We start from the raw sequence: 11,756 nt of genomic DNA on the forward strand, positions 1-11,756 counted from the left end.
CTCGCCATGTGGATCTCCTCCAGGGCAGGCGGGGATCGAACTCATGCGGAAGTGGCTTAAGCTTCTTTGTGCTGTGCTTTAACCCACTGCGTCACCAGGGAGGACCCCTATTTTATATCTTATTGAAAAAATTCAAAATCATTTTTTGAGACAACAAAGATTTAGTGGATTTCTACTTAATACATTCCTTCTCATTAATGACCCTTTTGGGGGGATTTATGAGAGCTTTTTGATTAAAAAGTCCCAACTATTAATTTTTCTGCTAATTTTAACTCTGTAGGTGATGTGCTATTTTAGTGATAAATGATTGTTTTGCTAAAGGTCAATCTACTACTTTATCAACGTTCACATTATAACAAAATATTTAAATGTGAATATTTGGCCTGTAGCTGCTTTTTAAAATAAATTAACATCATCTATTATTTTGTGTTCAGGTATGAGACAAATAATTGTGCATTTTGCTTGAGAACTTGTCATGTCTCAGAGGCGGTTTTGGCATCTTGCACACGCTGCCTCGTTTAATTCTCACAAATGCCTTCTGAGGGTCTGCGAGGCTTTAGAAACTAAGGCTCAGAAAGGAGGGTTCAAGTTACTTGTCCAGTGTGTCCTTGAAGATTAGTCACGGAGCTATTTGTGCCCTCAGATACAAGCTATACAAACCTAGGGTAGCCACAGACCTAGCGCTCTGACCAGTGCCCCTCTTTAAAGGAAGGCCGAGATGTTGTCCCAGAGTTGTGTCACCAGGATTAATGGAGCAGTGTTTGTAAAATGGTTCTGCCCTCAGCACTTGCTCACACAGCAGACACTCAGCATATCTATGTTTATAGTAGTAAGTTAACCTGCAACGTGTTCTCCAAGCATGTTATTGTTGAATTTTGAGAATGATTGATTTGATCGATACTGATGGAGTCTGTCTAGGGGATACACAGGTGACTAAGGAACACAGAAACTGGGACAACAAAACCGTTTAAAGGGCACACTGACATGGTATAAAGGGGATACTGACAGGGTATACTTCAGAAAACATTAAGCAGAGACAGTGTTTGCACAGAGGCACAGCTGGTGGGCTGTGAGCTCAGGCATGGTGGGAAGGATTCTAAAACTGGCTTTGAAGCATTGATAGCAATTTCTCACTGCCGCACCCTGGGGAGGGCCTTCTAGGAAGCAGAGTAGAACAGGTAGAGTGAGAAACATGAGATGGTATGGCCAGGAGCAAAATCTCTGCAGGATAGGTAAGAAGAGGATTCTGGGGGCCAGGACCACTGGGGGCCGCGTCATGGGATCTTACATGCCAGGCTGATGCGTTTGCCTGGAGAGTTTCTCCAGCTGGAAAATGATACATCTCTCGGGTCTTAAGGAAAAAATGCACCTGCTGGCATGGTATTAACAAGAAATGCAGGAATTACCCTAAAGATTTTCAAATGCATCTCCATGGAGTGTGGTAATTCTTGTTCCCAGAGCTAACAAAATGAAGTTAATACATATTTTATTCTTTTTTTTTTTTTTTTTTTGGAAAGAGAAAAGAATTGTGAATCATTTCCCCACTTGCATTTCAACAAAAGCATTAATTGTTTTCCTGAGTCCATGCTCTCTATGGGCCGCTTTGTAACTTTGGGCTTCTGTGGGCACTCATGCCAAAGGCATGAAGGAAGAGCACACAGTTGACAATTTTTGAGTTCAGTGTCTGCTGAAATTTCTGTCCAAATCAGCAGTTTATGCTTTTATTTCATAATAAACAATTATTATAACAGTTTGAACATAAATTTATAACTTGCTTTTATTTTTAGGGATCACATAAAATATAGATTATATTTACCTAGTTTGGAGACAACAATTTTGTCTGACTCAAATAGGTCTTACTGAAATAATTGATAATTTTAGTTTCTTTCATACATACATTTTCGGAATACTAAATAAATTGTGATTTTAAGATACTGGAAAATTTAAATAAAAACTTTTTTTTTTTGGAAATGAATAAGCTGCCATAGTGTTTTAGGTCTTTCCCAAACTATTATTTAATGTTAAGGACTCTTCCTTGCAGAAGGCAAGTTACCTTTTTGATATTAGAAGTCTTAAATAGTTAATACTATTGCTTCATTTATTTTTAATCTGAAGGCTATTTTCTGTTTTGATTGATGCTTAAAAAATGAAAAAATGAAAACCTGTGATTTTCACTTTTTTTAAAACATTGAAACATTTTTCAAATATTGTGGATGATTCAATATACAAGCACTTATTTTTTTATTTTACATAGTACATCATTTTTACATGTAAAAATTCAGTTTTACATAGTCTTTATCATTTTACATAGTCTTTATTGTGATCAAAAAGACAAAGTTGTAACCATAAATATGTCAGTTCTTAAAAAGGCTGATAATGTAATTCATTAAAAATGGCTTTCTATTTTTAAACCAACAGTTAATGACTGCAGTTATAAAAATAATGATCCTACGACAAGCTCTAAATAGCTTTTGAGCCCTTTCTTAAAAATACGTATCTGTCATATGAGATCTAATCATAGTCTTATCTTCTGACAGATGGTTTATATACTTATAAATATTATTCTTATCACATTTAAGGAATCTAATTAAAGCTGTTCCACTTTTATATTCATATGAGTATTTGTTTTCTTAAATCCTTTAAAATTTGTACTGTGTTTTTCATACATCTCTTTTAAAACTTGGTGCTATATTTAAGTAGGTTTTTTAACCAGATTTCCATTTTTTTCCTTGTCTTTCTTAGTTTGTAAAAATGTCCAGTTCTCAGAATCTTGCCTAGTTCTTATTCTTTCTTTCCTGTGAGTAAGTACAGTAACAGTTGCCACCTGATGTGAATAATCTTTCATATAATGACGCTTTTCTATCTCTGTGTGGTACTCAGGGAGAATTATGTGTTTTTTCCTTAATATTTTAGATAAAGACATTTTTCATTTTTTTTTTAAAGTTAAGTCCATTATGGTGTTCTGTGGCATCTAACTTCTTAAAAAAAAATCTTCTATTTTAAATTTCTATGTCATCCATCAGAAGAGAACATAACAATCTTCAGTAACAGTGTTTTTTAATTTAATGTAATATAATTTGATGAAGGAAGCATTGTTCTTATCAAATAATCTTTGGCATTACTATTGCCACATTTCAAACATGTATTACAATAATTACATAATTCTTTTGTGGATAGTGAATCAGGATGCCAAAGTAAATATATAAACCATTGGTCTAGTTGGATGATTTTTCTCAACTTATCTCAAGGGTGTGCTCTTTTAGGTTGAAAGGAGAAAGCAAGCAGATGATGGAATATAGAAAGAGACTAGATGAAATCATTTGTTGGTTAACGAAGGCTGAGAATGCTGTACAGAAGACATCAACCACTGAGCTGCAGAAAAACCTGCAAGAATTAACAGTAAGTGGTTTAGCTGTCTCTGCATTTGTCAATGCTTTTCCACTCATGATTGTTTACTCTCTAAATAACACATTGCATGACTGAAGGAGACAAAGGAAAGAAACTCGTACTTTGTGGTAATTGTGGCAAACTTGAAAGAGGAACTTTTTTTTACAAGCAGCTGTAATTTTGGTCTTGTAGAAGTAAGGCTTCACATACGAGTGTGATAAATCATTGTCTAAATATTAAATATAGACTTTTAGTCTATTTTAAACAGATTTTACCATTTTAGAATATATTCTGTGGTTTTTTTTTTTTTTTTTGCTCTTAGATTTGGAAAATAACTGCTCATTAATAAATTTAGGTTTTATAAGAAATTCTGAGTGATTTGCCTAGTAACTCATTGCAACTTATTATGGGTTTAGCCTCATGGATACATGAATTAGTTATTCTCTACACCCAGCAAGAATTATTTATGATTGTATTTTTATACAATATATAAAAATACAAAGGCATCTTTCTATTTGTTGATATATCCAAGTGTCCATATTGAATTAAATATTCTTGTTGCTGAACAATAATACTATCTTCAAAGTATATTGAAAATTGTGAGTGTGTATATACACATGTGTATGCATAAAAGAACACCTATAAGAAAGCCCTTTAAATTGATGAGATTTTATCTAAAGGCGCATAAATAAAATACTTGGGAAAAAAGACTTTTCATAAGAGCAGAAAATAGTATGTGGCAAACAGCCATTCAGTGTTTTATTCCAAATGAGACAATGAAATGTTTATCTAAACATCACATGGTTTAGTCCCTTTTGCAAGCAATCTGGGGTAATACTGCAGTGGGACCTTGGGCTTGGGCAGGAAGGCAAGTAGAGATAAGACCACAAACGTTCCTGTTGTTTGTTTCCTCTTAATTGAGGTAACTGGTTTAAACACGTCATAGGTTTCAGGTGTACAGATTTTTGTATCAACATCTGTGCGTGACTCATCCTTGTTGCCAAAACTCTAGTTTCCATCTAAGCGCTATATAATGGACCCTTTTTACCCAATTTTTGTTTAGAAGAACTGGGGTGTAGGCCAGAAGTGTGCTGTGGGCAGGTGGTAAGAGACAGAGTGGGGAGCAGAACAGGTGGATCTACTGAAATGCACTGCTGAGGGGAGCAGCGGGTGACATGGTCTGCTGTGCCATGTGGGTCAGCTCCTGGGCCGCGGATGGAACTTGGGCTGTCGAGGTGAGAGCACTGACACTGAATCCCTAGGCCACCAGGGAGGCCCCTACTACTATTTCTTTCTTTGCCTTGCATTAGTACAGACATCCTTTTCATTATGTTAGCAATAGAAATATAATATGGTCCTACTCAGAGGTTGGCGAGCACCAGGGTGGGAGCACACACAGAGCGTGAGCTCACGTGCACACAAGACCTGCAGAAGTGTGTTCATTCCCTTACGCATTAGTTACAGTTTGTTCACGTCAGTACAGACCTTTTATGTTTATTTCCATCACAGTAAATAAAAGTGCCTATTTATGAGAATATTTTCCCAAATTATATTGCTCTCTCTTAAAAGATTAAACACGATGTTCTATTAGTTTCAGGTGTTCATATAGTCATTGGGTATTTGTACCAATTGCATAGTGATCACTACAAGGAAGTCTAGTTAATATCCAGCACCATTTTGACAATTTTTTTCCCCTTGTGATAAAGAAGAAAATATTTATTACAGTTCTTTCTAGTATAGTTCTGGAGACTTCTCCAGTGTGACAGCCTTCTAACCACACGTCTCTTCTGACTTCTTTAGGAGTTAACTCGAGAAATGGATGTGCAAGATGAAAAGCTCAAATGGTTGAATAGAACCGAGTTGGAAATGCTTTCTGATAAAAGTCTGAGTTTACATGAAAGAGAGAAAATTTCAGAAAGCTTAAAAACTGTAAATCTGACATGGAATAAGGTATGCATTAACAGTTACTGTGACAAATTTTTTTATGTTTATTGAACTTTGCAATCAAAGAAGTAGGATCATTTAACAGTTTTAAGTATTTTCAAATACAATCACATTTTAATGATTACTTGTGTAACCATTTGTTTTCCTGTCATGGATAGAAGTATATATTTTCAAGAATGTTTTAATTTACATTGACATTCTTGGTCTAAGGTATTTATACAATATATTCTGTATAATATCAATACTAGAATTAGACAATGAACTATCAGTAATTATACAATAAATGAATTTTCACATCTGTACATTTATTTTTAACTATTATATTTTATTCATTTGATATATATTTACTAGGTTTTAGGTAGAATGTAATGGGGAGGGGTAGGCTAGAGGTGCGGGGGGCGGGGTGAGAGGCTTCACCAGAGACAGAGTGGGGAGCAGAACAGGCGGACTGATGAAGTACACTGCTGAGGGGAGCAGCGGGCGGGTCAGGAGAGGTCTGCCAAGCCATGTGGGTCACCTCCCCGCAGGGGTGGAACTCAGGCTGTTGAGGTGAGAGCACTGAGACTTAACTCCTAGGCCACCAGGGAAGCTCTCCTCTTAATCCATTAAAACGGAAGCCATCACTCTCTGTCCAGTAATTAGGGTGCTTTCTTGTTGTGGCCTCTCTTGCCTGGCTGAGTCACTGCTTATATGTGTCTCTGTCTGGCCCTCTGTCTTTACTCTAGACCAGCACATGCAACCAGCTGCCTGGTGTCTCTGCTAGTTGGCCTGCACCTTCCCTCATGCTGATGTCTTTCTCCCATCTCAGTTGCTATTAGTTACAGCCTTGTTGTCAGGTCAAGAACCTTGGCAGTAAACATATGATATGTCAATTATATCTCAGGGAAAAAAAACAACAACAGAATTTGGTGTCACCACTGTCAACTTCTCTTTCGGACACCTATTCACATGATGGAAAAGGCCCTCTGTCTATATTTACATTATAACAACATTTTAAGGATGGCGGGTGTGTGGTGTGCTGTGCATTCCCTCAGCCTTTCTTTAGTTTGAGAAGGTTTGTTCATCGCACTGCTTCTCACTTTACTTATTAAACTTAACTTGTTTCAAGTCACCGTTTTCTCTTGTCTTCATTACTGTACTGGACTCTTCACTGGCTTTCCTGCTTTCTTCTTTGTCCTTTATCAGTCTGTTCTCAACAGAGCAGTCAAAGTGACTTGTTAAAACAGAACTCAGGTCAAGGAACTTCCCTGAGTTCAGCTTATGGGTGGTTTTCCACTTCACTAAGTAAAGGCTGACATCCATCCTGTGATTTGTGACATCCTGAGTGCTCTGGCTTCCTGTTTTCTCTGACTTCATCAATGACTCTCTCTCCTGTACACTTTTGTTCAGATGTGTTGGTCTTGTGTCAACACTCAGACTCACCTTGACTCTATTCAGTCAGAACATATTTCTTTAACATAAAAGATGTCAGTGAGCACTGAGTAGAGGAGGACTTGGTGGTATCTTTTGGGAGTACTATGTTAGACAAAGCCACAACTTCTTTATCTTATGAATTCTTACAGATTTTACTCAGGCAAATATGAGTGTTCAAGACCAAGTGGTGCTTAATGTGCAGGGAATTCCAGTAGAAGCACATTGGGGACTTATTTGGGGTATTTCATTCATTCATGCATTTGTTCATTCTCTCAGTAGTTTTTAACTCACCTCTCAGTTATACCAAATTATAGTAAGTTATTATACTTTTTTAATCCAAAGAGTTTATCATGAGAAAGAAGAATAGTTAATGATCACCTACAGCTCTCCATGACAACACCCAGGTAGGGCACCTGCCTGACTTTTCAGACCAACCTGGTCAGGTTTGTGGAGGAGATCACATCCAAGCTAATTAATCAGGATCAGCTAAGCATTGGTCAGTAGAAGATGCAGAGAAAAGGCTTCAGGGAGAAGCAAACTAAAGGACTTGCAGGGGACACAGAGTCAACCCAACGCTTTTGGGTCCTAGAAGTAGTTTAGAGTGGAAAGTAAGGATGAGCAGTGCTGCTGGAGACCACATTCAGCAGCCTCACCTGAATCACAGGGATCTGAGGCACATCTGGAGAATTCATGACCTTGAGGGCAGCAAGCTGTTGTTGACAGATTGCAAGCAGGGAAAGCCACTTTGTGAAAGATCACTACAGCTTCAGTATAGATCCGGGGTGCAGTGATCCTGAGGAGAATGTAGAAAAGTGAGTTACAGTTGTTAGAAAAATGTGCAAGGAGGTGTTTTGTCATTGGGAGTGTTTGGGAATGCTGACAGATGAATGCAGATTTGGAAAAGCCTGTGTATTAACAGAGAGAGAGGGACTGAAGATATGATTTTGGGAATTTTCAGCCTCCAAAAACTCCACATGATAGATGAAACCATTAGAAATCAAAACTCAGAGTCCCAGGTCAAGGGTAAGAAGACCAAAAACCTATTCTGGAAAATGTCGGTATTTGATGGATGACAGAAGAGAATGAGCTGGTGAAGGACACTTAGGAGATAAGTCAGAGAGAGGAGCAAAGGCAGAGCTTCGGAATATTACATAACTCAAGGGAGGGGGAATAAGGCCATCAATACTGTGGAAGGCCAGGGCAGATGAAGACCAGATGCTGTTTTTGATAGTAATTCTGGTGGATTGAGGGACCAAGCCAGGTCATAGCAGACTGGGATGGAGACAGAAGTTTAGGCATTGATGGGGAGATAATCAACAGAGCTATCTTATTTTTTTTAACCTATCACAAATCGATGAAAACTAGAAAGCCAGACATTGATTACAAATCTATTAAAATTGCAAAGTGTATCTGTAAATGTGATAAGTAGTAGAGATGACTACAGTCCTCACCCTGTCTTCATGCCCTATGAAAATCTAAACATCTTGATTGATAAAATGCTCTCTCCTCTCTGGCCTAACACTGTAGATGTGCCAAGAGCTTCCCAGCACCCTGAAGGAGTACACTCAGGAGCCTTGCTCTGCTTCTCAGACGAGGATTGCGGGTAAGATGCCATTATTCCTTCACAAAAACATTTTTTAACATCGGATGGCTTTATCATTATGAGTAACTATCTGGGTAAATTTGAAAAATCACATATTTGAGGCATGATGGGGTTGTGATTTATTATTCCATTGTCAACTATTTGGAAAAAAAATTGTTTTGGACACGATGTGGTGTGTACCTGGCCTTCCTTTCCATGGTGGGTGAGATGTTCTGACTTTCTTGGGCCTGGGGTGGGAGCTGGCCCTCGCAGATTCTGCGGGATGGAAGGCAGGCCAGATGGGGAACTGAGGACTGGTGTTTTGGGAACAAACAGTTTGTCAGGAGGTGAGTTGGAGCCACTGTGTTAGCACACCCAGGGCTCGTGAGTCAGGTGCTGACCGTGACTGGGCAAAGGTTTAGCTATCCCTGGAGCCAGGTGTGATTCAGAAGGATTCAGAAGGATTCTCCATTCTAAGGAAGCTACTTACTGACACACAATGATCATTTAGATGTGGAGGAAGAAGAGTTTTCTCGGTGTTTACTTTCTTTGCCCTTCACCAAGTTAACTCTACCCCCGGCCTGTGGACTCTCTGAGTCCCCCTCCCCTCTTCTCTTCCAGTCACCCAGAGAAACCACACACGGATTAAGCCTGGCTGCCTGTTTTGTGGCACCACAGCCCCTGCTCCCTCTCCTCCTTCATTTCTCACCTCCCTCCTTCGCTCCCTTCTCCTGTTTTTCCTCTTCAGGATTGGAAAGAATGATGAGTGACAAGACATTTGTTTTCACTTGAGAGTGAAAACTTGCTTTTCTTATTTACTTGTATTGTCTAAGAAATACCTGGCTGGTTTTGTTAATTAATTTCCCAAACACTGGCACTTGCATTAGGGGAATGCTCCCTTGCCAATAGACGCTCAGTTCTCTCATCATGGGAGAAGACTTGGAGGAATGGGTTGTGTTACATTTTCACATATTACGGTGGGGAAGCAGGAGAAATCCAAATACATAGTGAAAAGTCTAAAAAATGGACACAAAACTATTCCTTCCAGTGGTTGGATGGTTCTCTCTCTCTCTCTTTTTTTTAATATTTATTTATTTATGCATACAAAACTGGGGTACAGGCCAGAGGTGCAGGGGCGGGGAGAAGATTCACCAGAGACAGAGTGGGGAGCAGAATAGGCAGATAGAGGAATTACACTGCTGAGGGGAGCTGCGGGGGTCAGGAGAGGTCTGTGGCACCATGTGGGTCATCTCTGGGGCAGGGATCGAACTCATGCTGAAGTGGCTTTGGCTTCTTGGTGCTGTGCTTTAACTCGCTGCGCCGGCAGGGAGGGCCGGGTGGTTCATTTTTGACAAGATATTCACCCTGAGATTGGTGTGAGCTTCAGTGTCCGTCTCCTCCTCCACAGTGTTTGTTTCTATTTTTGTAATTATATTAAATAAAATCAAAACATTTTAGACTAAACCATTCATTTAGCACCTTCACAGTGTTGTGTGCCTGCCACCTTCATTTAACACCAGAACATTGCCAACGCTCCAAAGTTAAATCTCTGCCTCACGCAGCAGCTCCTCCCCAGCCCCCAGCTCCTGGCAACCGCGATGTCTCTGGTCTGCACGGATCGATCTGTTCGGGATGTTTCCCAGAAATGGACCCGTATGATGCTTCCTTCTCTTACTGTATTGCCTTTTAGGTGCATCCTTAGCAACTTGCTTAGAAAGTAAAACAGAAATTTAAAGAATTATGGAATAGTTTAAAATAGTGACTGCAAAACCATTGAGTAAAAATGAAAATATTTAAAACATATTATACAGAAACTATATTTTCCAAAGAAAAGTGGCTCTGTTTTACATTTAAAATAGTTAACTTTCTGGTAGTGGATGATGACTGGATTCTCACATCCACTGCTGCCTTCAGTGTGGGGACAGCACTCGTGTGAGGGGGGAACCAGTCCACCCTTGGGGAAGAATGAATGCACGAGGCAAATATTTTTTTTTTTAAAGATTTATTTATTTGCGCATACAGAACTGGGGTACAGGCCAGAGGCTCAGGGGCGGTGAGAGGCTTCACCAGAGACAGAATGGAGAGAAGAACAGGCAGATCAATGAAGTACACTGCTGAGGGGAGCAGCGGGTGGGTCAGGAGAGGTCTGCCATCCATGTGGTCACCTCCGGGGCAGGCGGGAATCGAACTCATGCGGAAGTGGCTTTAGCTTCTCAGTGCTGTGCTTTAACCCGCTGCGCCACCAGGGAGGGCCGAGGCAAATATTTTATGGGATAACAATGTAGGCCTCATGCCCCTTAGCGTGCACTCTAGCCCCAGGGCTCCCCAGACATGATTTTGCAAACCTGTGACTTTGGATGTGGACTAGTTCTTTTAATTTGTCGTCACACCCACATGTGGTTGAGCTTCTTACTGTGTGTTTATTGCCTTTCTTGTTTCCTCCTCCATGTATTGTCCATTGATATTTTTGGAGTTTAAAAATAATTTCTGTTACCAGTTCCTTCTCTGGAAAGTGCCTTGCAAATACCTCCCTTAGCCTACAACTTTAAAATATTTATGGTGTTATATTCAGATTTCTTAGATGATATTGAACTACTCATAGCTTTCATTTTCTTGTAGGACTTGGCTGAAGTTGTAAAGGTATTCTTTATTTTGTACTAGCAGTTTTAAATTGTTGGCTTTTATATTCAGGTCCTTAATGCAGTCAGAGTTAATTTGTCTAAGGAGCTCTGAGGTCATACATATCCCACCACCACCTGTACCAGCTCTTGATTATACTTTCCCCAGCATCTTGTATTCACCAGCACACTCCTGCCCTTTGACCTCGAAGGCAGTTTCAGCCAAGATTAGGTTTCTCTGACTGAGCATGTAGCTCTTCTCTTCCAGTGATTGGTTTGATGTCTGCTTCACCACAGGCTGAGTTAGTTGTGCCTTATTACCTAAGCAGTGAAATGAAATGTATGGTAGGGTATACAGTGCTCTACCCAAATTCATCTTTTGGCTGTTCTTGGCCATTTCTCTTTTACATTAGTTTTAAAGTCAGAAATTTGAATTTATAATTTTGTCCAGTTGCATGCATACCCATTGGGATTTTGTTAGCATTATGTCAAATTTACAGGTTAACTTTCTTTTTTGGAAATTGCAGTCCTTTGTCTAATACATTGCGTGGTAGAGTGGGTTTCACATAGATCTAATAATGAATTCAACCACCTCTTTTATCAAAGAAAAACAATAAACAACTTACCATCATTAAAAATGAGACACAGATGAAAAACAGGAAAAGAAAATGTCAAGTCTTTGTGGAAGACAACCTCTAACTTTAAAAATTAATCCTGGACCCTCTCTAGTGGTGTAGCGGGTTAAAGCACAGCACTAAGATGCTAAAGCCACTTCAGCACGAGTTCGATCCCAGCCCTGGAGGTGACCCACA

General features: G+C 39.4%; 1 protein-coding gene across 1 annotated transcript in view; it reads left to right on the forward strand.

Moving 5' to 3' along the window:
• Positions 1-11,756, forward strand: part of UTRN (utrophin) — a 237,827-nt gene that overhangs the window by 207,221 nt on the left and 18,850 nt on the right. Inside the window, exons 44-46 of the mRNA XM_012735025.1 lie at positions 3,264-3,399; positions 5,188-5,337; positions 8,272-8,347. Of these exons, the coding sequence (XP_012590479.1) occupies positions 3,264-3,399; positions 5,188-5,337; positions 8,272-8,347 (362 nt within the window). The remainder of the gene's footprint in view (positions 1-3,263; positions 3,400-5,187; positions 5,338-8,271; positions 8,348-11,756) is intronic.

This window comes from Condylura cristata, unplaced genomic scaffold (genome assembly GCF_000260355.1).
Source record: "Condylura cristata isolate star-nosed mole 26May11 unplaced genomic scaffold, ConCri1.0 scaffold00001, whole genome shotgun sequence".
In the NCBI taxonomy this organism is placed as follows: Eukaryota; Metazoa; Chordata; class Mammalia; order Eulipotyphla; family Talpidae; genus Condylura; species Condylura cristata.